The sequence below is a fragment of the Lagopus muta genome, chromosome 1, assembly GCF_023343835.1.
Source record: "Lagopus muta isolate bLagMut1 chromosome 1, bLagMut1 primary, whole genome shotgun sequence".
Classification (NCBI taxonomy): domain Eukaryota; kingdom Metazoa; phylum Chordata; class Aves; order Galliformes; family Phasianidae; genus Lagopus; species Lagopus muta.
Genome location: NC_064433.1, coordinates 193,199,995 through 193,225,043, shown reverse-complemented (window position 1 = coordinate 193,225,043; position 25,049 = coordinate 193,199,995). Strand labels below are relative to the sequence as shown.

Here is a 25,049-nt window from a genome sequence, read left to right as displayed (position 1 = left end):
GGTTTCATTTTAAGAACACATTTTATGTCAGTTTGATTGCCAGGCCCTTCTCTACTCCTTTTTTACTAAATGGGGAGGTTCTGCTCCTGGTGTCTGCCTTCTTATTGGGAAAAGAAGGAGGGGGAGGATGTGGAGTTATCCTGAAACACAGAAGATACCCAACATTGTGCCTGCAGTTGTCCATACTGGTAGAATCACTGAATCAGGGATGCTGAAAGGCCACCTGGCCCATGAACAAGGACAGCCAAAGCTCCATCGGGTGCTCAGAGCCCACACTGATAGCAGGGCACAGACTCTGCACTGGTTTTGTTGAATCTTGTGAGGTTTGTCCACTGCTCAGCCCATCCAGGTCCCTCTGCATGGCGTCCCATCCCAAGGTGATGCTCTTTCCATTCCCAAATCCAAACCTAACTCCATGGCATCACCTTCCCTCCCTTCCCCTTGGCTGCTCCATGTAAACACAGCTTCATAGCATTGCTACCTCCTGGGACTTGGCTAAGGGAGAGCCTTTGGAGCACGCTGCCATTCAAACCAACAGGAAGGCAACAGCTCAGAAAGGTCCTGAGGTGCAATTCCAATCCCTCCTCTGCTGGACCAGCAGACACAGGTGGCACCAAAGGGCCCTCGTGTCACAGAATCACAGAATGGTCTGGGTTGAAAAGGACCACAACGATCATCTAGTTTCAAGCCCCGTTGGCCCTCAAGACTTTTCCAGCATCTTTTCATGTTGTGTTTCAAGTTATCAACTTGGAATACAACAATCCCTTAGAAGCCAGCCAAGCAAATTGGCCTGAGCCCATCTCGCCCTCCTTGGGGCTGCCCCATGTCCTGGTGCTGCTCCAGCATCTTGGGAGGACACGTGGACACCAAAGGCCAAAGAACACAGAATGGTTGGCTTCCCCCCCACATTTATACCACTGTCTTTTGGTTAACAGAAACCCACGTGCAAAGCAAAAAAATATGGAAGAATAATAAAGAAGTAGAATCATAGGAAGGTCAGATCAAGCCTAAAACCACTACAGACAGACTGCTGCCTCCAGTGATCTGTAAGCCCTGCAGCTTATCTTGAGAGCCAGAAAGCCCCGATATCACAGAGAAATGTATTCCAGCATCACTGCCACCTCTACCCCAGGAGGGAACTCTGCTGAAGTCTTTCAGATTGAAAAACAAGATTGATGGTGAAGTAATCCTGCTAATCCTGGCTGCCAGCACAATCCAGAGAAAGAGGTCTGCGAGAAGATAAGATCCAAATCGAGAGCTTCACAGATCAAAGGCATCAGCCTGAACTGCAAACCGAAACGAGTGAGGCACCAGAACAGCCTCAAGTGGAACACATTTGGTGCTATTTAAAAACCTGCACGGATCTGAAAGGCCTCCATAGGGAGCACAAAGGAGGAACCCAACCAAACGAGCACGAATGGACGGCCAACATTTCCTTTCTTGCACAGAATCATGGAATCACTGAGGTTGGAAAGGACCTCCAAGATCCCCCGGCCCAGTGCAGCCCCACTGAGCCCAATGACTGCAGCCCTCGGAGCCACATCCCTACGGTTCCTGATCCCCTCTATGGACGAGGATTCCACACCTCCCTGTGCAACCTGTGCCAGTGCCTGACTGCTCTCTTGAGAGGAAATTATTCCTAATACGCAAACAGAGCCTTTCCTGACACAACTTGAGGTCATCAGTGCTTGTCGCATCGCTGTTACTCCTCCAACCTCCCTTCGGGCTGCACTACATTGACAGCCAGATATTGCTTGCTGGAGGAAGACTGAAGCCATCACCATATCAGGGCATCATCCAGTGCTTCATTTCTCTCCTTCTGCTCCATTTGGGCAGCAATTTGCCTTTCCTGCCATACCCCAAACAGGAAAGATAGGTTCAAGTAGAGGTAAATCACACCTGTGGAAGGAACAGGACTCCTGTCTCCCATAGCCTAACATTCAGCAAGACAAGGGGAAACGGTTTGATGTCAAAGGAGGGCAGCTGGAGGTTGGATGTCAGGGGGAAGTTGTTTAGAGAGAGAGTGGTGAGGTGCTGGAACAGCTGCCCAGAGAGGCTGTGATGCCCCGTCCATCCCTGGAGGTGTTGGAGGCCAGGTTGGATGGGGCCCTGGGCAGCCTGGGCTGCTATGAAATGTGGAGGTTGGTGGCCCTGCCTGCAGTAGCGGGTTGGAGCTTTGTAATCCTTGAGCTCCCTTCCAACCCAAACCATTCTGAGACCCTGTGAGTGTGAAGCCTTTCAGAACAGCACCTCCACATGAGCCAGAACAAATCCCACGACTGCATTCCCTGCACAGCTCACTGATCTCCATCAGAGACAATCCTGTCATGTGGAATTTTTGGATGAGAAGTTTTATGCCAATGAGGCCAGCCAGAAAGCAGCCTGAGCAGATGTCTGCAAAAAAAGAGCTGGATCCAAGCAACGAGCATCAGGCTTTGTTTTGGTAGAAGAGAAAAGTATGTAAAGCACAGAGAGGAAAGGCATGCTGTCAGGCATCCTGCCACAGCCACAAACATCAATGAAGAGCATCGGGAAAGCACGAGGAAGTCAAGGACAGCCAGAGAAACACCCGTGCTGTGTGTCACAGACAAAGTAGTGGCCTTCCAATATTTGCAAGGAGCAGATAAACAGGAGGGGAATGGCTGTGTGTGAGGGTGGGTGGTGACAGGACAAGGGGAATGGCTTGAAAGTGAGCCAGGGGAGGTTTGGGTTGGATGTGAGGAGGAAGTTTTGGAGGCAGAGGGTGGTGAGGCAGTGGCACAGGTTGCCCAAGGAGGCTGTGGATGCCCCATCCATCCCTGCAGGCATTCAAGGCCAGACTGGATGTGGCTCTGGGCAGCCTGGGCTGCTGGTTGGCGACCTGCACACAGCAGGGCTTGGAGCTGGATGAGCGCTGTGCTCCTTTGCAACCCAGGCCATTCTATTACTGTGTGTACGTGCGTGCATGTGTGTGTTTGGTGCTGGCAGGAAAAAATGACCTTGGAATACCGAGCAAAATCATCTCCTGCTGTTTGATTTAGGGTCTGCAAACAGACCCCGTGAAACAGCAGGGCCACCTCCAACAGATACCTGACTGTCATCGACCTCCTCTTTCGACAGAGGACAGCAAATACTGGTTAATCATGCTGGTCAAAAGAAGCCATTGGACACACTGGCACAGGCAGCTCTCTCCATCAGCTGGAACGGAGCAGACGAAAAAATATTGCAAGGATCCTGGAAAAGAACTGAAAAGGAAAGTCTAAGTCAAGGTTTGGCAGCCTCTGCAGGGTACCATGCCAGGCTTTCTTCTTCCCCATGCTACAGCTGAAGCGTGCCAAGAGAAACCTAGCAGGATCTGGTAGGAGCTGCCTGCTGAACAGGCAGGAGTCTGCGAGTCGCTGGTATCTTGTTCTCATGCACGACAGCAGCTCCTGCTGCTGCTGAGAATATTTGGGTTTGAGTGATGGAACAATTCTGCAGGGAACACGGAGATCATTAACTGCAGAGCCAGCATCTTCCCAACTAGAAAGACACCTTCCCAGAGGAAAGTGCTGATGCATCCAGGAAAGGAATAAGCTAAACAGGAGAGAAGGACACAGAAGGATAAATGAGGTTCAAAGGCAGACAAGAGGGTTTGCGAAGAAAATGAGTTTTCTGTTGCTATATATAGATGTGAGGAGTCTGAGTAACAAGCAAGAGGCAATGGATTCCTGTGAGTAGAAGGACAAAACAAAGCTGGTGAGGCTTTAAAAATCAGGAGTCCTATGGGGTTCAGGTGAGAAAGAGAAGTGGGGGCTGCAGTGTACAGCCCCAAGGTGGGAAGAATCACAGAAGGGCCAGGGTTGGAAGGGAGCTCAAGGATCATGAAGCTTCAACCCCCTGCCACATGCAGGGCCACCAACCTCCACGTTTAATGCTAAACCAGGCTGCCCAGGGCCCCATCCAACCTGGCCTTGAACACCTCCAAGGACGGGGCATCCACAACCTCTCTGGGCAGCTGTTCCAGCACCTCACCACTCTCTGGGTAAAAATTTCCCCCTGATGTCCCACCTCAATCTCACCTCCCTCAACTTAAAGCCATTTCCCTTCATCCTACACATATCAACCCTTTCAAAGAGTTGGTTCCCCTCCCCTCTATAGGCTCCCTTTAGGAGGTTATAGAAGAAAGGCTCAGCTGTGCTGCAGTATCAGTAACACAGAGATAATGCTGGGGCTCCCAGCAGCAACTCAGCCTGTTACAGTGGGAGAAGATGGGTAACAGGCTCTGGTTACACGACTGCACAGGGACAAGAGGGGCTGACAGAGAGCTGATGGGGCTACGGAGCAGACAGGAGGGGTACAAAGCCTCGTGCAGAAGTGATGCCACGTGGTTCATCTCCAGAAGCACCAAAATCAGCCTCATGACACTCAATAAAGCCATGGTAAGCACAGGAGTGAAAGTCCTCACAGTTGAGAAGACCAGGCTTGCATCTCAACACATCCAGGCCTGGTAATTCAATCACGGCTTCAGAATGTCCTGATTTAAATAATTGATTTTAACTGGGATGACGTCTGCGCTTTTCAGTTACCATCTTAATGAAGTATCAACGTAATGCAAACAGGCATGGCTCAGAAGATGTTGATTTTCTACAAATATAACTTAGCAGAGGAAAAATTAAGGAATTTGCATATAGATGATCCACTTAAATTCAGTGGCAAACTTTCAAAGTGCTTTTGGGATCAAAGAGGAAATGGCTACAGAGAGGAGTTCTGAAAAGCTTCTAGAGTAAATTAGAGATTGAGCCCTCCTTGCAATCAATGGGAAGATACTTGAGAAATTGTTAAGGGATCCTCATGAAAGCAACTGCAGGATGAGGCAGAAAACCTCACAGCATGGGAACGTTGAGATCAAACGAAGCAAAAGAGCCCAATGGAAGTCAATAGGGATGGGAGCATGGGAGGGGATGCAGAGCAGTGAGCGAGGCTGCTGGCCCCCAAGGAGTGACCCAAGGGTGTTCTGCATCCCTGCTTGCTGTAAGTCAACAGTATTGTGGATCTGCCAAAAAGATAAGGGGCATTTCAGGTGGTTTCAACAGCAATGGGTGGCAAAGAGCACGAGTTCCTTCCATATGATGGTGATCAGTGGAACACTGACTGTGCACGGAGGGAAGGAAGCATAGCACGGCACTGAGCAATAGAAACACGAAGAGGTTCAGAAGCAATAGGATCCATGAGGACAGATCAGAGGTCTTCATTCAGCCCAGGATGGGGAAAGCTGAGGGACACCACCAGATTCCTACCAGGGAGGATGGAGACAACGAGGATGGGTTCCTCTGCACGTCCTCCAGAGCAAAGCATCTCAATCTGCCAAAGAAACATCGCCAAGTGAAGACACTGGAAAAGCTTTCAGCTAAACTGGCAGCCAAGCAACAACTGCCATCTATGTATGGAGGCTGAGGTGCCTTCTAAACTGGTATGTTTTTTAGGGGAGAATTAGAGAAACACGTGGCTGGGATGCTCTGGAGACACATCGCCTCGACTCAAGGAGGGGAATGGGCTGCAGGGTCTCCTGAGCTCTCCATCAGCTCCACATTGCAATGAATGGGGCCTCAGAGGCATTGGGAGACCTCACAGAGTCCTCCTACTTCCAAGTGCCCAGGGGTTCCTCTTCCATCTCTTCTGGAACGTGGAAAAAAACCCACAGAAGATGAGTATTTCTAACAGAATGTCAGAATAGGGGGAAAAAGATGACTTGGGTAATGAGAACTCAGGCAGACGTCAGCTCTGGACAAAGTAAGGGAGAAGTGAAGCAGACCTGATCTCAGCTTTAAAAGGACAGGAACAAAATGAATGACAGTCAACAGAGTTATAGAAAACAGCTCTTGGCAAAAGAAAATAAGCCCATTTCCTTCTTGTATCTGAGGTTCAGCACCAGGTTGATAAAGGCAACGTGAGCTGAGCATGGCACTTTGATCCACAAATTACCACTGTATGGCGTCAGCACAGCGTGCTGAATGGATTTAGGGTTGGCCCATGATGACTGAATGCAGTCAGACATAGAATATCACCAAGTTAGCTGCAGTGGGGCTCTGCTGGCCTTGACAAAGAGCCCAGTGCTGTTCCAGAGGTCCACTGCTGACCTGGAAAATGACTTCAAGCATAAAGAAGCAATTCTTTGTCCACTGACTGCGCTGGGGAGATGGCCCTCATGGGAACACAGCAGGAGAAGCCACGTTTTTACTACATAAAGGAGCAGGTTGTAATGGACATTGAAGGACTACAAGGCTTGGAGAGCCCCACGTGGTGACCTGACCACAACAACAGCTGAAACCTCACTCGGTTCTGTGGTCACCTTCCTTCATCACCTCTGCATTGCATTGCATTGCATCGGAGGGAGAGAACACAGCATGTTGTGCTGGATGCTTCACTGCATGGCAACCCCAAAGCAGCCAGGAACTGCAGCAGCTCTATGTATTGCCTTCAGAAGTTCTGAAATGGCAGCTCTAATTCACAAGCTGCAAAAACTTGAGGTAATGCTGATCTGCTCTGCAATGCAGCAACAGCACCTGCAAAGCTTCACAGAACCACAGAATGGCCCAGGTTGGAAGGGAGCTCAAGGATCACGAAGCTCCAACCCCCCACCAATGCAGGGCCACCAACCTCCCCATCTCACAGCAGCCCAGGCTGCCCAGGGCCCCATCCAACCTGGCCTCCAACACCTCCAGGGATGGACGGGGCATCACAGCCTCTCTGGGCAGCTGTTCCAGCACCTCACCACTCTCTCTCTAAACAACTTCCCCCTGACATCCAACCTCCAGCTGCCCTCCCTCAACTCCAAACCATTTCCCCTTGTCCTGCTGCCATCTCCCCTTTCCAAGAGTTGAGCTTAAAGCAGTCCATAGCATTGCTCCTTGATGGTAACTCTACGTTAAACCAAACCAGTGCTGAGCTCAACACACAGGAATTGAGAACAAAAAGCTGAAACTCAGATGAGAAGAGATACGATGCCACATTTCTCTCCAGAGCCCACAGCATAAAACTTTGCTACCACAGAAGAAACCAACCCCAACCAGCGCCTGCCCCACAAGCTTAGATATCAGGAGGAAGTTTTGGAGGCAGAGGGTGGTGAGGCAGTGGCACAGGTTGCCCAAGGAGGCTGTGGATGCCCCATCCATCCCTGCAGGCATTCAAGGCCAGGCTGGATGTGGCTCTGGGCAGCCTGGGCTGCTGGTTGGCGACCTGCACACAGCAGGGCTTGGAGCTGGATGAGCACTGTGCTCCTGTGCAACCCAGGCCTTTCTAGGATTCTATGAAAACCTGCCAGCAATGGCAGTGAGCAGCCTTGTCCACCCAGCCCAAGGGCAGGACGTGCTGCAATGTCTCTGAGTCCTCCCTCAGGCAGCAGTGAGCTTCTGCAGTGACACATATCCAGCTCTGAGCATTCAGCATCATTGCCTTCCTGTGAGCACTCCCAACTGTGCTTGTCCATAAATCCACACCGAGTTGTCTCATACATGAGAAAATATCCATCCATAACAGACATGAGTGTAATTAAGTGCAAAGTTTCACGTTGCATAGGATGAGCTGGAGAACAGGAGCCAACTTACCTGCTGGAACGCCCTTGGAGGAGCACAGACAACTTTTGCCTTTAATGGGCAGGTGGGCTTCCATCTCCTACACATCCACATGTAAAGAACCAAAAGGCAATGGGGAAAGGCAGGCTTGTCTTCATGTGGTTCCATCATAAAAATGATACGTTCCATATTTCAAGCACATTTGGAGAGCTGGGTGCCAAAGGAAGCCAAAGCCCAAATGCCATATACTTCCACTCCTAACACACCAACAGAAGAGTTGGATGCCCTAAACAAGCCAGAACTTTCTGATTAAGTTCAACAGAAAATCATAGGAAGTAAAAAAACCTGAGAAATCCAATGGTCTGGTTTGACTTCTGCTGCAGCCTGCATCCATTTGGTCAAAGAACGAGCTGAGCCCACTGGGCACGATGGCATCTCTTCTTTCCTTGCCCGTTTTGCACATTTTCTCTCATGAAATTCTCCAGGCTTGCTGTCACAATCCCTCCTAAATCTCCAACCCTTGCTGAGGCACAGAACCCAGAACCGTTCAGCCTCCAAACACACTCCAACATCTTTTCTTATGCTGAGAAAGTTATCATACGAAAGCTAGGATAAATCCTCTCCTTCTTTACGTTCCATTTTCCCTTCCGCCAGCTTTCCAGGTGACCACTTCCCTCCAGGAGAGGAAAGAAAGGAGAAAGCAGATCCAAATGCAGAGCAGCACCTCAGCAGGGCATGGGGGGCTTCTGGGTGACTGATGTGACCAGTTGTGTCGTCTCATTCTCTGTGTGTTTCTTTGAAAGCAAAGCATTGTGCCACTAATATCATCATCATCATCATCATCATCATCATCATCATCACTTCCCTGCAGGGCTCCAACAGGAAAGAGAAGGAGCACAAGAACCCAACTGGCAGTGAACTCACATCCCTGTTTGGAGCCCAGGACAAAGAGTGAGGTGTGCTGCTCAGAAGCCTCGTGCTCAGAGCACCCAGCTCTGGGAGGATCTGCAAATCTTGCCCTGGTTTGGGCTCTTAGGGACACGATGGAGATTCCCACAGCAAAGCAGAGCTGCTTCCCCTAAAATAAACCAACTCCCCTAAAAAAATCCACCACTTTTCTCCTGCTGTTAAACCAGGAAGACACCAAACAGCCCCAGGTTGAGATGAGGCACCCAACGAGCAAAGCACCAACACGGCGCTGCACGGCGACATGGAACACATGGAGTAACCCCAAAACCACTGCTACCAACAGGCAATTCTTTCCCATCGATGCTTCCATGAAGGCATTCACCTCCTCCCCACACAGCCCCACATCCTCCTGCTTTCTGCTGCTAAGGCCCTCGGAGGTCTGGAAGCACCAATAAGTCCTGGTGGGCAGGCAGCACAAAGCCATCATCCTCCCTTCCACAAGAAATCAGGTTGACACAGATTTGGACACACAAACGTAATGCTGCTGCTGACATTTCCCTCTTGTATTCAGTGGGATCAATTCAGTGCTATGCTACAGGCAGGAAAACAGGAACAGAGAGAAAGACAAATTTCAAACAGTGGCCTAATTGATTGGAAAGATTATGGCACGTTAAGAAACAAGATCTACGCCTTGACAGGACCAGAGGGAATGGCTTGAAAGTGAGCCAGGGGAGGTTTGGGTTGGATATGAGGATCTGAGGAGGAAGTTTTGGAGGCAGAGGGTGGTGAGGCAGTGGCACAGGTTGCCCAAGGAGGCTGTGGATGCCCCATCCATCCCTGCAGGCATTCAAGGCCAGGCTGGATGTGGCTCTGGGCAGCCTGGGCTGCTGGTTGGCGACCTGCACACAGCAGGGCTTGGAGCTGGATGAGCGCTGTGCTCCTTTGCAACCCAGGCCATGCTGTCATTCTATGAACACATCGAAGGCTGCCAGAGCAAATCCATCACAGCCAGCAGTCAGATGCACCACCTCACTCTCCAACAACTAAAATCCACCAAAATTACCTTATTTCTGGTGCACATCTCAGCCCCGAAGTCCCTCCTCTCCCAGCACATGGGCTGACATGAGGCTGCTTCCCAAACCTCTCTGTCACACCAACAGCTGCAGCAGGACACCGGCACGGCGCTGTGCCTCCCCCCCCCTCCTGGTCCATCCACAGAGAGCCACAGCATTGCTGAGAGCCTCAGCTCTGCAAACAGAGCTTCAGGAGGGTCACAGAGGAAACACAAAGTACACAGAGCTCTTGCGCTGCGGAAAAGGAAATCAGAGCCTCTGCGGATACAATCAAGCTCGAAAAGCATGACTAGAAGACAAATGAGGACCATAATCCAGACTGAAGGGAAGAGGGAGCTCAGAAAGGAAGACATAAAAATCACGTTTCCCTTTTGACAACCTCATCGGCTCCTGGTCCCCACGGTTTGGTACTGGAAATGAGCAGAGCTTTACAAGAGGAGCAGCAATGGTTTCTAAGCTCCGGGGGCAAAAAGGTCTCAGTTTGTCCTCTACCCCTGCATGGAATTTCAGTTGTACATAAAACCAATTCCCAACTGAGCACCTGGTGAGCTCCAGCCCTGAGCTCCACTTCCAAAGTCAAACATCCATGCCAACCCACGACGGCTGCCCCCAAACGCTCACCAGGAGCAGACGCTGCCCTGCACCACACACAGACCTGCAGTGGCTGCTTTCTGCATGCAGGCAACCAAACTGAAATTCCCAGGCTGTCCTGGGCAGAGCAGAGCAGGTCAGACACAACTCAATGGCAACTTCAGCTCAACTGAAGGTGTCACTGCAGGCCTCTAACAGAAGTGCTTCTCCCAGGAGCTCCCACCAGCCTGAGAGATGCTCAGGAAGCACCAAGGGCAGCATTACCTTCCTTCCCTCCTTTCCTACTTTCCTTTGCAGTTCAACTACAAAGGTAAATGGTAAAAACCCCCCTGAAGTCACCCACTGCAATGCAGGCTTCTTGTTGCCTTGTAAAGATGTATTGCTATCAGCTAAGACCCAGAAGGGCCTCAACCACACATTCTTCCATATGCTACAGGTATCCACGACTTCTGATGCAGGAACAGAGTCCAGGCTTCTCTTTAAGCTGTATTTCCCATGACTGAACAGGTTCAGAAAACCTGAGAACCACCAAATCTTAGAATGGCTCCTGTTGGGAGGGCCTTAAACACCACCTCATTTCAACAGCCAAAAACCTCCAAAGGATAAACCAGGCTGTCTGAAACACAGGAAGGACGTGGAGCTCTTGGAGCGGGTCCAGAGGAGGCACTGAGATGAGCAGAGGGCTGGAGCAGCTCTGTGTGAGGAAAGGCTGAGGGAACTGGGCTTGTTGAGCTTGGAGAAGAGAAGGCTGCAGGGAGACCTCATGGTGGCCTTCAGTGCTTGAAGGGAGCAGATGAACAGGAGGGGGAACGGCTGTGTGTGAGGGTGGGTGGTGACAGGACAAGGGGAATGGCTTGAAAGTGAGCCAGGGGAGGTTTGGGTTGGATGTGAGGAGGAAGTTTTGGAGGCAGAGGGTGGTGAGGCAGTGGCACAGGTTGCCCAAGGAGGCTGTGGATGCCCCATCCCTGCAGGCATTCAAGGCCAGGCTGGATGTGGCTCTGGGCAGCCTGGGCTGCTGGTTGGCGACCTGCACACAGCAGGGCTTGGAGCTGGATGAGCGCTGTGCTCCTTTGCAGCCCAGGCCTTTCTATGAAACACCTCCCTCAGCTCATCCATGCATCAGGCCATGCTATGCACATCATTCAGCGAGGAGAATCATTCTGTAAACATTCGGTTAAAAAGAGTCGAGAGGGAGGTATCTGAACTCTTTGAAAGGATAGATAACAGCAGGACAAGGAGAAATGGCTTAAAGTTGAAGGAGAGAAGATTTAGATTGGGTGTCAGGGGGAAGTTGTTTAGAGAGAGAGTGGTGAGGTGCTGGAACAGCTGCCCAGAGAGGCTGTGATGCCCCGTCCATCCCTGGAGGTGTTGGAGGCCAGGTTGGATGGGGCCTTGGGCAGCCTGGGCTGCTGTGAGATGGGGAGGTTGGTGGCCCTGCATTGGTGGGGGGTTGGAGCTTCGTGATCCTTGAGTTCCCTTCCAACCCAAACCATCCTGTGATTCTGTGAGATGCACAACAAGGCAAGCCAGTATTCGTGCTTTCCAGAGCAGAAGTTGAAGCCATGGGATCTAATGTCCATTCTGTCTGAAACCACACTGCCAACTGCAGTCGGTCACCTCGCGAGGACAAGCACTGCACACACAAACTGCACACACACCTGTGCTGGGTTCTCTGCTTGGGCATCTGCTCATTCCTTCATATTCTCAGCCACAAAGGTCCAAGCAACCCAAGGAATCCTTAAAACTCAAAGCTCAGACAGAACTTCACATAAAATATATAGATATGCGTTTGCTCTCCTGGTGCCGATTTCCTCCTTCTTTATGTCACTCAACATCGCTGCTCCATCCGAGTCCCAGTCAGTGAGCACTTCGCAGCCAACATCTCCTGAAATATTGCAGTTGATGCAATCAAGTCCAGCTGAACGTTGCCCTAAAGATGTTTCCATCATTCACATTCCTTCCCTCCCCCCTAAAAGAAGCCCTCGATTCGTCCATCTCTACTTAGCATTGAAAATAAATGCACCGCCGCATCCTAGATGATATTTGGATTAAAACATCAACAGAATCACTTGGGGTTTCTTTTTCATTTGCCTTTGTCCAGGAGAGGAGGAAAAAAGAGCCCTTGACTGCTGCATCCACAGCACTGAGCACCAAACGAATGCACTCCAAAGGTAATTTGGGCTGTGGGAATGCATGACCTGACAGCTCCTCACAGAGGGGGGGAAGAGAGGGGAGAAAGAAAGAGAGGAAACTGTATCTAAAACAGAATAAAACCCAGCCCAGCACAAAACCTTCTCTGAATATTCCGTCACCGCTCTGTGCTGCACGCAGGGCTGACGCTGAGCACCTCTGTGGCACCACCAACCCACACCGAGCTGCCCTGCAAAACCGCAGCGCCGATCACGAAGCATTAAAGCAACGGTTGGAAAAAAATCGCAGTAACTTCCCCAAGATCAAACACAGCCCGCATCTCACAGCCTCAAGGCTCCACGCTGCCACCCCCGATCCCATCAGTGCCATTTCCACCAAAGTTCCATGAAGGCTTCGGCAGCGTTCGCTGCTCTCCAAGGCATAAAACCCCTTCCTTGCAGTGCTCCCTTCTGCACCCACAGCCTGCAGAGCTGCACACACACGGAGGGAAATCATCATCGACATGCAGAAGCACGGACCTGAGAACTCGATTCCCTTTCCGGCACGAGAAGAAAAAGGTGAAACTTGGCTTGGAGCTCACGTTTAGGAGTTCCCTGCAGGGCGCAGAGCCCCACTGAGGGGCTCCCGAAGCCGCTGCCCAGCTCCTCCTCACCCCTCATTGCCCCCCAATCATCACACCGCACAACGTGGCCTCTTGCCAAAATCTTTAGGGGGGGGGAGGTGAACGCGTTTCTCCTTCGGGGCTTGAAAACAAACCCCCCTCCACAAAGGCTTAAGGAGGGTGACAAGGGCCGGACCTTTCCGTGTCCCCTCCGGCATCTCCTGCTTTGTGCCCTCTGTCCCCTCGCAGCCCCAAGCAGCGCCACTCCGACCCCCCCCCCTCACCCCCCCACAGCAGCCCAGCCCTGCTGTCCCCAATTTGTCCCCATTCTCTCCCATTCCGTCCCATTCTGACAGCCCTCCCAGCCCACCCCCCTTCCTCTCACAGCCCCCCACCCCCTGATCCCCCCCAAACCTCACCTCAACCCCCCACCCCGTCCCCTCACCGCCTTTCCCCCATCTCAGCCCCAACCCCCCCCCGCCATCACCTCTCATCACCTCATCCTCCCCCCCCAACACCTGTCCCCATCCCCCCCCTTTCTCCCCCTCCTCACCACATCCGAGCCCTCAGCTCCATCTCCCCCCATCTCCCCCCCCTCACCTCATCTTTCGGCTCCCCCCCCCCCCGCCCTCTCACGTTCTGCCCCCCGCCCCCAAAGCCCAGCGGCGGGACGCCCCCCCCCCAACCTGCGGCTCCTCAGACGGCGGCGGCGGCGTCCCCTCAGCCGTAACGGCTCTCCCCACCGGAGCTGCTCTCCGTCCGCCGGAGCTCTGCCTCAGCCCGCAGCCGCCAGCGAATGGGGGAGGGGGCGGCGGCGGCAGGCGGGGAGCGGGGAGGCGGGGGGGGGGGGGGGCACCGCAGCGGGACCGTTACAGCCGCCGCGCGCGGACTACCGCTCCCGGCACGCCCCGCGCGCCGCCCCATCGCACCGCGGCGGCCGCGCGCCGCGAAGCACTCTGGGTAATGAAGTCCTGGCGCGCCGTAGACAGGGCCCGGACCGCCGCTGGGTGGTGCTGGGATGTGTAGGAGCGCACTGCATGCCGGGAGCTGTAGTGCGCCTGCGGCGCCGCAGGGCGTGCCGGGAGTTGTAGTTCGAGAGGCGGGCGGGGGGCGCCTCGCGCTTCCCGAGCCGGGCGGACCGCTTTAGGTCGCGGCTCTGAGCCGCACCGCCCGCAGCCGCGGGTTCGGGGCCGAGCAGCGGAGCCTCGGGGCCATTCCGAACGGGGCCTGTGAGAAACGGGAAGGCCGGGCTCGGGACCCCCCCGTGCGGCGGATGGAGAGCATCGCCCCGAGAGCCGCGGGGAGGATCGGATGTGGGGCGACGGAGCCCCGCGCGGAGCTCAGCGATGTAAATGTCCGCGTCTCTTCGTCAGCTGCACCCGATTGCGACGAGAGAAAAATCAGCCCTGCAAAATGCATCGTTCCCTTCTGCAGAGGGCGCCGGAGCGCTGCGCGGGGCTTCAATGCCGTCCCTTTTGGGGTGGGGGCGCTGCTGCCTTCCCTCGGTCCCAAACGAGCGCATTGGGGCAGCGCGGGGCAGCGCCAGCCTTGGGAGAACCTGCTGCCATTTCACACGGAGCGTCCGGCCCTCCGTGTCCTGCTGCTGCCAAGGAGACAAATTATTCCGAGCCCGGGGCAGAGCTCAGAGCACATGGAGGAAGAGTGGGGACACGGGAAGGAAGGGAAGCCAGACAGGGAGCGGGGCGGGCTGGAGAAGTGGGAACGTGAGAACATAATGGGGTGCAATAGGGCTGAGTGCAGGGTGCTGCATCGGGTCGGGGCAAAGCCAGGTATTGACACAGACTGGGGGAAGATGTCCTGGAGAGCAGCCCTGCGGAGAAGGACTGGGGGTCCTGGTGGACGAGGAGCTGGGCATGAGGCAGCAGTGAGCGCCTGCAGCCCGGAATGCAGCCAATGTGTTCTGGGCTGCATGAGAAAGGGGCGGCCAGCAGGGAGAGGGAGGTGATCGTCCCCTCCATCGGCTCCTGTGAGGCCCCATCTGCAGCGCTGCGTCCTGCTGGGGCCCCCAGCACGGGAAGGACGGGGAGCTCTGGGAGTCCAGAGGAGGCACTGAGATGAGCAGAGGGCTGGAGCAGCTCTGTGTGAGGAAAGGCTGAGGGAAGTGGGCTTGTTTGGCTTGGAGAAGAGAAGGCTGCAGGGAGACCTGATGGTGGCCTTCAGTGCTTGAAGGGAGCGGATAAACAGGAGGGGGAACGGCTGTGTGTGAGGGTGGGTGGTGACAGGACAAGGGGAATGGCTTGAAAGTGAGCCAGGGGAGGTTTGGGTTGGATGTGAGGAGGAAGTTTTGGAGGCAGAGGGTGGTGAGGCAGTGGCACAGGTTGCCCAAGGAGGCTGTGGATGCCCCATCCATCCCTGCAGGCATTCAAGGCCAGGCTGGATGTGGCTCTGGGCAGCCTGGGCTGCTGGTTGGTGACCTGCACACAGCAGGGCTTGGAGCTGGATGAGCACTGAGCTCCTTTACAACCCAGGCCGTTCTGTCATTCTATGATCCTATGCAAAGCACTGGGTGCAATCACACCAAGGGCCTGGCTGACACCAGCCAACATTTGAGCCAAAGCCTTGCTCTTCCCCACAGAGATCTTCTTCCTAATTCACTGTGCAACCCCAAGCCCAATTTCAGACCACGCAGCTCTATCCAAAAGGCACAATACAACTGAGCTGAAACCCGGCATCGTGGATTGATCCAATCCCTTCTGCTGCCCAACACAGCAAAGGCAGCACGGGAGGAAGAAAGGGGAGGAGGGCAGGAGGGGATGGGCTTTGGGTGAACAGCCTGCCAGAATGGATGTGGGTTTTGCATGCAGGGCTGCCCAATGCTTAACCAACATCTGTATCAGCAGCCCAGCCCTGGCTATAAATAACCCCAGTCGGATTTTAAGCCCTGCAATGCCAACCAGCCCCCAGGGATTTCGGGCACTGCTGGGGTCACCCATAGGGGATGTGTCCTTTCCTGAGCTGCACAGGGCTCCATACACATCCTGCACATCTTTATGATGCTCCTTGCATCTGGATTTGCTCACGGCTTGCCCCTCTCTACGCAGTTCCAGGCAGGGTGGCAATGGGGACCTGCTTCCCCAAAACATGCAGTTTTATCCCCTTCCCATGGCAGGTTTTGGCAGAAGGAGCTCAAGTGATGACCCCAAATGCTGTTCTGCAGAGCCAAGGCATTGCTGACCCCTCTCCCCACTCCCTCCTGCCTTATGAACCCCCAAACCTGGTGTTAGATTGGGGGTATCCCCACAGAAGGTGTTCCCCCTCCCACTGCTCCAGCCCCCAGTGCCGGGATACCACACAGAGGAGGGAAGCACCTTGACCCCCCCAGCATCCTCTGTGTACCCCATGGCCTCAGGGCTCCCCTGGAGGACCCCAAGCACACAGCATTGCCTTGGAATTTCCATCTGCTTTTTTTTCCCCCCCATTTTTCCCCCCAACCACGAGGCCACTCCATCCGTGTGATGCTGTGCGCATCGAAGGGGGGATTCGGGGCTCCGGGATGGGGGGGACCTTCCGTGCATCCCCACTTTTTGGGGGCTCTCACATTCAGGCAGTGACTCTGAGCCCAACCCTGACCCCAGCTCTGCTCTGTGGGATGGAGGTGATGCTGTGACCCCCTCTGGGACCACGCACCCCATCCCACCCTCAGCATCCTCGGGACCAACAACCCCACGAAGTGCTTTGAGCCCTCAAATTACCCCAAATGGCCATTTTTCCGGAGGGCCCCACAGCTCCTTTAGGATCGTTTCCCTGTGTCGGACTACAGCTCCCAGCGCGCTGTGCGTGCAGCGGGGGACGGGCGGAGGGAACGCGAGCGGGAGCGGAGCGCAGCGGGGATCTGCTGTGCTGCTGTGCACGGTGAGGGGATGGGGAGGGGGGGATCCGGGGGGCAATGGGGTGAGGAATTCGGGATGGGGTGAGAGGGGGTGGGATGCAGGAGGAGGGGGTGCGGGGGGATGGTGGTACAAAGGGATGGGTGTGCAAGGGGAGTGGGGTATGGGGGGATTGGGGTAAGCAGGAGTTATGGAGGGATGGGGTATAGGGGGTGGGGGTAAAGGGGGGTGGGGGGTACAATGGATGAAGGTAGCAGGGATTGGGGTGCCAGGGGGATGGGAGTACCGGGGGATGGGGTAGAAGGAGATACGGGGGGTACAAGGGATGGGGTGTAAAGGATGGGGGGATGGGGGGATGGGGGTAGTAGGGATATGGATACAGAGGGATGGGGGTATCAGAGGGTGGGGTATAAGGAGATATAGGGGGGTGCAAGGGATGGGGGTAACGGGGGGGGCAAAGGGAGATGGGAGGTATAAAGGGATGGAGGTCCAGGGGGATGGAGGTATGAGGGATGAGGGTACAAAGGGATGGGGGTTACAGAAGGATGGGGGAACAAGGAGAGGGAATGGAGGTATAAAGGGATGGGGTACAGGGGGATGGGGTAAATGGAAAAGGGGCTGCAAGGGATTTGGGTACAGGGGCATGGGGGATACCAGAGCTGGAGATACGGTGTTTAGGGTATGAGGACATGGGGTACCAGGAATAGGATTAAAAGAGATGGGGTACAAGGGATGGGGGCACAGGGGAGTGGGATGCAGGAATTACCAGGTATGGGAGCAGCAGGAGATGGGGTGCAGGGGGAGGGCAGCAATGGAGATGCGGGTGCTGAACTGGGGGTGTGTGTACATGGGGAGGTGGGCACTGTGGGGATGGAGCAAACGGTGCCCACAAAGTGGATATGGAGGCAGAAAAGGTGGCGGGGGGGACAGATAGGAGAGCACCAAGTGTGGGTACTGGGGATGTGAGCACAGGAACCCAGAGATGTGAGCAGCAGGTGCTGTGATTTCAGAGGGGGGTGGGTGGAGGGGGACGGGGGTCACAGAGCCCAGGGGGACACGCTAGGCTTCAGGCAGTGCTGTGATGTCGGGGTGCCCAGCGATGGGGCCGTTCCTGCTTGGCACTGTGCTGCTGTCACTGCTCGGGGATCCGGGGAGCGATGACTTCATGGCCTCATTAAGGATTAATTTCCATCCAGGCAGGAAAACAAAAAACAAGTGGAAAGTTACCGGGGCCGTGGGGAGGGAGCGCCTGTTTTCATCCGCGTCCCGGATTTCTCCATTTACCTCCACGGGACGATAATCCCTAAATCCCAACGAGATTAAAGGCACCAAGAAAGGTGGCACAGCCCCTCCCCACCTCAGTGTTTCCCCGGTTATGAAACCCTACGTCTGCACGGCCCCGATTCACCCGGCCGTTTCCCATAGCCCTCCTGCAGCCCCACGGGGAGAAAGTGGGGGCAGCAGGAGCTGCTCTTCTAACCCTGTTCCTCCTGTTCTTCTGTTTTTTTTCCCTCCTTGCAGCAGAAGGTCCGGAAGCCCTCCTGTGGCCATGGCCCTGGTGAAGAGCGGATGGCTCTGGCGGCAGAGTGAGTGCCAATCCCGATCCCAGTCTCGATGGGGTTCTGTTCCTGAGCTCCACGCTGGGCACCCAAACCCAGGATGCAGTTTGGGGTCACGGAGCTCAGCCACGGATACAAGTTATGAGGACCCTCCTCCTCTCACCCTATAAGGACTGCGAGATGCCCCAATGGCTTTTTCAAGGATGGATCCAAGAGTTTCGTTAAAGCCACACTGCTGTGCTTCATCCCCAAGCCAGGCACCTTACGGGTTGTGCTGGGGGGGCAGTGAGACCCCGCTGCGGGTTTTAGGCTCACTCACACCCCCCCATCCATCCCCCAGGCTCCATCCTGCGCCGTTGGAAGAGGAATTGGTTCGTCCTCTACCTGGATGGCAGCTTGGTTTACTACCACGACGAGACGCAGCGCGACATGGACGGCCGCATCCACATCAAGTACAGCTGTCGCGACGTGCGGACCGGCCGCGAGTGCCGCGGTGAGCGAAGCCCCGCAGCCCCAATCCCTGTGTCCCCACTCGTTGTGTCCCCGAGCCCCACGTTCCCAAGCTCGGCATCCTCAAGCTCCGTGTCCCCATTCCCTGCACCCCCATAGCCCCCAAGCTCTGTGTCCCCACTTGTTGTGTCCCCACTCCTTGTCTGTCGAGGCTCTGCATCCCCAAGATGGGTCCCCAAGTTGAGTCCCCAGACTCCGCATCCTGTGTCCCCAAGCCCTCTGTTCCCAAGCTCTGCATCCCCAAGCTCTCAGTTCCCACACGCTGTCCCCCAATCCTTGTTGTGCCCAAGCTGTTTCACCGTGTTCTATCTCCAATGCTTACATCCTCCAGCCCTGCTTTCCCAACCCCCGTGTCCCCAAGCTCTTTGTCCCCATGCCCTGTGTCCCCAACTTCCACGTCTCCAATCCTTATGTACCCAAGACTGGCATTCCCAAGCCCTATATCCCCAAACCCCATGTCCCCAAGCTCCACATCCCCCAGCTCCATCTCTGCACCGCATCTCCAAGCTTGGAATCCCAAGGTCCCCACATTCAGCGTCACCAGGATCCACGTCCCCGAGCCCCGTGGCTCTGTGTGTCCATGCCCACTTCAATCCATGCCCTTTGCCCACCCAACCCCAAAGGCTGTGCCCCCCTCCCCGCTCCATCCCGCACCGCCTCATCCCCCCCAGATCTGTGCCCTCTCCCCTCTTCTTTCCCCACCTCCACTCCGCACTCGTTCCCAGCGCTCCCACGGCTCTGACTCAGCGCTCCGTCTCGCACAAACACAGCAGAGCTCAGCTCAGCCCACGGCGCAGCACAAAGTGCTTTTCTTCACGCCGGGGCCTCCATGGAGCTTCTGGCAAAATCGGAGTGTGATGGCAAACACTGCGTGATGGGTTTGGCGTTGGGTTCCTCTCGTGTGCCCGTCAGATTTGGCACTTACAACGCAAACTCAGCCCAAAGTAGGAAAGTTGGGGTCATTTTCTGCTGCGGAGGTGGAAGTTCCTGCTGGCGTTGGTGCCTGACCTTTTGAGTGCAGAGACAAAGAGAAAACCAAAGCCAACTCTGAGCGGGGCTTTTGGGGTGAAAATCCCACCCCATGGGTGGCTTTGGGGACCTCTTGGGTGATTTTGGGGGGCCTCACTGTGTTGGCTTTGGGGATTCCATTGGTTGGCACTGTGCGTTCCCTTGGGTGGCTTTGGGGGCCCCACTGGGCTGGCATTGGGGAATCCCATTGGTTGGCACTGTGGGTCCCCTCAGGTGGCTTTGGGGATCCTCTTTGCTGGCTTTGGGGGTCCCACTGGTTTGGTTTTGGGGATCCCATTGGTTGGCACTGTGGGTCCCCTCAAGGGGCTTTGGGGGGTCCTGAAAGACAACTTTGGGGATCCCCTTGGGTGGCTTTGGGGGCCCCACTGGGTTGGCCTTGGGGAATCCCATTGGTTGGCACTGTGGGTTCCCTCAGGGGGCTTTGGGGATCCCCTTGGGTGGTTTTGGGGGCTCCACTGGTTTGGCTTTGGGGATCCCATTGGTTGGCACTGTGCACCCCCTCAGGGGGCTTTGGGGATCCCCTTGGGTGGTTTTGGGGGCTCCACTGGGTTGCTTTGGGAGTCCCACTGGGTTGGCACTGTGCATCCCCTCAAGGGGCTTTGGGGATCCTCTTTGGTGGCTTTGGGGGTCCCACCGGGTTGCTTTGGGGGATCCACTGGTTTGGCATTGGGGATCCCATTGATTGGCATTGTGCATCCCCTCAGGGGCTTTGGGGGTCCTGAAAGACAACTTTGGGGATCCCCTTGGGTGATTTTGGGGGTCCCACTGGTTTGGCGTTGAGGATCCCATTGGTTGGCATTGTGCGTCCCCTCAAGGGGCTTTGGGGGGTCCTGAAAGACAACTTTGGGGATCCCCTTGGGTGATTTTGGGGGTCCCACTGGTTTGGCTTTGGGGATCCCACTGGTTGGCACTGTGGGCCCCCTCAGGTGGCTTTGGGGGTCCTCACGGGTCCCCCTGCTGACGTTGGCTTTGTCTGTCCCCTTGCAGACGTGCAGCCACCCGAGGGGAAGAGCCATGAGTGCCTGCTGACCGTCGTGCTGCGGGACGGCTCCAAGACGACGCTGTGTGCTGAGAGTGAGGACGATGCCATGTAAGTGCCTGAAACCCCCCAGTAGCTCCAGCCCCCACTATCCTGGCCCCCAAAGCACCTCAGTGGGAAGAAAATCAGATCCTGCTGCCCCCAGCTCCCTCTTGCTGCAAGCCCTGAGGTCATATGCAGGGCAGGGGGTGCAGATTTGCTTTTCTCATTGAGTACCTCTGAGCCAAGCAGAGCTATTTTTAAGTATCCTGGATGAGAAACCACCTCTTAGCCAACCACAAAGAACTGTGACAGCATTTCCATCCGCGTTCGTTGATAAATAATGCAAACGTGGAGTGCTAATTGGATTAAGGCCATGCCCAGGATGATGCAACGCCGCTTTTAGCACCGCTCCTCTTTATCTTCAATAGCAAGAAACCTTAAGCTGCTCTTAGACCACAGGGAGATGTTGGAACTGGATGGCCTTTGAGGTCCCTTCCAATCCAAGCTGTTCTATGATTCTGTGTTGAGACACTTGGGATGGGGGGAAACTCACCCATTATCTGCCAGTTTGGGGTCACATTCCCACCTCATTCACCCTGAGCCATTCCTGCTGTGCACCCCATCCCCAGCCCTGTGCCATCGGGTCCCTGTCCCATCCCACCCCTGTGCTAATTGGGAATTAAGGATTAATGCTGGCACAGCTGGAGGGAGGGGGCTGCTGCCCAGCCAAGCCCCCAACTCACTCCCTCTGCTTCCTTCACAGTGCATGGAAGATGGCAGTGCTGGAGGCAAAATCCACCCCGGTGAGGCTTCCCTACCCTTGTCCCCTGAAATAGGGGCATCAGGGGCACCAATGGGAAGAGCTGGGGATGGCAATGGGGACGTAACTAAAGGGGACAGGGGCAGAGTTAAGGTTATGCAGGCAGAGTTATGATGATGGGGAAAGAATTCGGTGTAGGGTGAGAGTTAGTGATGCAGTCACAGTTAAGGGAATGGGGACACAGTGAAGGGAAAGGGGCAGAATTAGGGATATGGTCAGTAGGCATGGTGGGGATGGGTTGGGATTGAGGTTGGGGATCTGGGAGTGTTCTCCCAGCCATAATGATTCTGTGATTCTACAAATTAAGGTGATGGGGACACGGTTAAGGGGATAGGGGCAGAGTTAAGGGCAATGGGGACACAATTAAGGTGAGGGGATGAAGATAAGGTGATAATGGCAGAGTTGAGGTGATGAAGACAGAGTTGAGGGCAATGGGGACAGGTTGAAGTGATGGGGACAGAGTTAAGGGAGCAGGGACAAATTTCAGAGCAACGGGGGCAGTTATGGGGAGCAGGGGCTGAGTTGAAGAGCTGAGAATGCAGTTAAGGGGCCGGGGAAGGAGCTGAGAGGGGCAGAGTTAAGAGGAATGGGGACGGTCAAAGGGAACAGGGGCAGAGTTAGGAGGATGGGGCAGAGTTAGAGTGATGGGGACATAATTAAGGTAATGGGGATGGAGTGAAGGGGAGAAAAGGCAGAGACTGGCCTGACACTGCTCCCACCACACGCAGGTGCACGTCTATGACCCCTATGATGATGACTACTACCAGACGGTGCCCATCGACTCCCACCAGACCGCCTACATCAGCTCCGGCCACTACGGCCACCAATATGGAGGTGGGTCATTCTCCCCTTCCTTCCCTCTGTGCCATTTGGTGCCATCCTGGGGACACTGCGTAGGTCACAGCTCCAACCCTGGTCATACTTGGAGGTATTTCTAGGACGGAGTGGGCTGAGACCCTGCAAACTCAGCGCACGGCGGCACTTGGGGTGGTCCATAGGGATGGGGGATGGGCTGGGGGGGGGGGTTGGGAGATTTTTAGGGTTTCTGGGGGGTGGAGGGGGGGATGTGACCCCCTCAGGGGACCCCCAGGCCGCCCACCTCCCCCTTTTTGCCTTGCAGCCCCCGGGGTGACCCACGTCATCGTGCGTGAGGATCCCTACCGCGTCTCCGGGGACCAGATGGCCTTGGGGCTGCTGGCTGGGGCAGCCACTGGTGCAGCCCTGGGCTCCTTCATGTGGATGCCATGCTGGTTTTAGTGGGATCCTTTGGCTCCCCAGCCCGAGGTAACGCGCCCCTGGCTTGGCACCCCGCAGAAATCATCCTTTTGGGACAAAGGGGAGCAACTCCATCCCACCCACCCACGGCTTTTGCATCAGATAACCCCCACGAACCCAAAAACCTAAGCCAAGACCTTTTGCTGCCCCAGGGAAACTGCTGGGGATTGGGAGGATGTGGCCCCGCAGCCTGGCACCATCCCCACCCCAAATCTCTAGCTGCAGAAATACCTGAAGTTTTTTTTTTGGGGGGGGGGATGAGTTTGGAGGGGTGCTGCTCCCAGCAGCCATTTCAGGGGGGCAGCCAGGTTCTCCTTACAAAACTGCTTTTTTAAAGGGTCTTTTGGGGGAGAGGTACCAGCACTGTAGTGGTTTGTGTTTTTTTCACCCCAAACTGCAGCCCTGAGGAAGGGATCTGCAAACACCCATGGGTGCCAGGGTAGGAAACAGGCACAGGGCTGGTGTGAAGAGTGAGGGAATGGAGGAGGATCTGAGTGCAAGGGGGGGATGAGAACCCTTGTCCCATACCCACAGACCCCCACACACGTGAGCAGCTCCATGCCTTTGTCTGGCTTTCAGGCTCGCTGCAGTCCCTGGGGCTGAGCAAGCTCAGGAACTGGGGATAAAACCTTTGTGAACTGGGGTCAACAACCCAGGAACTGGGATGGGAGCTCCAGGAATCAGGAACTGGGATGGAAGCACCTGGAATAGGAATGGGAATGCAGGAATTGAACTAAGAGCAGAGATTGAGATGGGAAACCAGGGAGTGAGGTGGGAACCCAGCAATTGGGAACTCCAGGACACGGGATGGGAACAGCAGAAGTGAGACAGCAATGGCAGGAAGTGAAGATAGAAGAGATAGAAGTGAAACGGGGATCCAAGAACCAGGATGGGAATGCAAGAATCGAACTGAGTGCACAGAAATTAAGATGGATTCCCCAGGAAGTGAGATGGGAATCCAGGAACTGGGACGGGAACACAGAAATTGAACCACAGGAAGTGAGATGGGAACCTAGGAATTGGGATTGGAAACTGGGAATTCAAATAGAAACCCTGGAATTGGGATGGGAACCCAAGAATTGGGATGAGAAGAGCCTTGGCCACAATGGGGCTTGCCCAGCCAGCATCTAGCAGCAGCAGCTCCAGGAGGGACACAAAGCACTGAGGTTTTGGGGAATGGGAAGAGCTCCTTTGGCACTGAGGTTTTGATTTGAGGTCAATGCATAGGGACGGTCATTTAGGGTGGCCCCAAGCCAGAGCAGTGCACAACGGGGCCACATTCACACACTGAGCAGCACCAGGAGCATCACTGCAAGAACTCTGATATGAAATAAGCAGCTCAAGAATTCAACAAAATAAAAAAGACTGTAAATCCCAAGTAGGAAACCAACAGCAGCACCAGCAACTGGCCCATTCTTTGGGCAAAGCTTCGTCTCCTCGGGGCTCGGGATGTCCCTGATGTCACCCTCATCCTTTCCCCGTCCTTCCTCACATCACCACTGCTGCAAACCCAATCCTGCAACCACTGTTTTTTGGAGAAAATTAAAATAAAAAGGCTAATAAAGGTGGCCCCAACGAGAGCCAGGCTGTGGAATGAGGAGGGGGGTGAGGAGGGCTGTGAGCAGCACTGTGGGGTGACGGGGGGTTGGGGTCTGTGTGGTGCTGGGGAGGAGCTGGGAAAGAGCCCCCAAAGACCCTCTGCACAGCATCCCCACCCCAGAGACCCATATGGGTTCCACAGTGCTGTGCTCTGTGGGGCTGCTTCTGTCACCAAACAAGGAGCAATGGGGAGAAGTGTCCAACTCCTGTCCCCACGAGGTTCCCCACGAGCTCACACAGCTGGGAGCCAATTAGCCACTGCCACCAATTAGTGCTGATGGAGGTCTCCAACCCTGCAGCAGCACTTGGGATGCAGACATTGGGGTGAGCCTGGATTTGTGGTACCACAGCACGGGGACACCGAGGGACGCAGCAGCGTCCCACTGCAACGCCACCTGGCTTTGGGGTGGAAGGGACCTTCAGGATCATTGAGTTCCAATCCTAATGAAACACACTGCAATTAAATCTGGACAAAAGGCAGCAGGAAGGAGGTGTGCCCTGCTCCTGCTGAGCCCCAGAAGTGCTTCCGAA

The 25,049-nt window shown here is 55.0% G+C and overlaps 2 protein-coding genes across 5 annotated transcripts in view; one reads left to right on the top strand and one right to left on the bottom strand.

Annotated features, from left to right (window-relative positions):
- FAM168A (family with sequence similarity 168 member A) overlaps window positions 1-13,685 on the bottom strand; it is a 155,485-nt gene extending 141,800 nt beyond the window's left edge. Inside the window, exon 1 of the mRNA XM_048942219.1 lies at window positions 13,544-13,685. The gene's annotated coding sequence lies outside the window, so the exon portion shown is untranslated. The remainder of the gene's footprint in view (window positions 1-13,543) is intronic.
- A 2,968-nt stretch (window positions 13,686-16,653) lies between these two features.
- Window positions 16,654-24,510, top strand: PLEKHB1 (pleckstrin homology domain containing B1). 4 transcript variants are annotated; one of them, XM_048942312.1, is made up of 8 exons: window positions 16,663-16,730; window positions 17,902-18,042; window positions 18,230-18,291; window positions 18,605-18,757; window positions 20,791-20,893; window positions 21,588-21,627; window positions 22,373-22,478; window positions 22,765-24,510. In XM_048942312.1, exons 3-8 carry the CDS (start codon window positions 18,255-18,257, stop codon window positions 22,899-22,901), a joined length of 576 nt encoding a protein of 191 aa, XP_048798269.1. In that variant the 5' UTR covers window positions 16,663-16,730; window positions 17,902-18,042; window positions 18,230-18,254; the 3' UTR covers window positions 22,902-24,510. The 4 variants fall into 4 exon arrangements, with proteins under 4 accessions (XP_048798238.1, XP_048798249.1, XP_048798269.1 ...); XM_048942302.1 differs by having other exon boundaries at window positions 18,227-18,291; XM_048942281.1 differs by lacking the exon at window positions 17,902-18,042 and having other exon boundaries at window positions 16,654-16,730; window positions 18,227-18,291.
- The last annotated feature ends 539 nt before the right edge of the window (window positions 24,511-25,049 follow it).

Excerpts from the sequence above, each read along its gene's own strand:
- PLEKHB1 (XM_048942281.1), top strand. The coding sequence starts at position 18,255 with ATGGCCCTGGTGAAGAGCGGATGGCTCTGGCGGCAGA. Across the intron at positions 18,758-20,790 it reads GACCGGCCGCGAGTGCCGCG|ACGTGCAGCCACCCGAGGGG; the intron begins GTGAGCGAAGCC and ends GTCCCCTTGCAG. Across the intron at positions 21,628-22,372 it reads TGGAGGCAAAATCCACCCCG|GTGCACGTCTATGACCCCTA; the intron begins GTGAGGCTTCCC and ends CACCACACGCAG.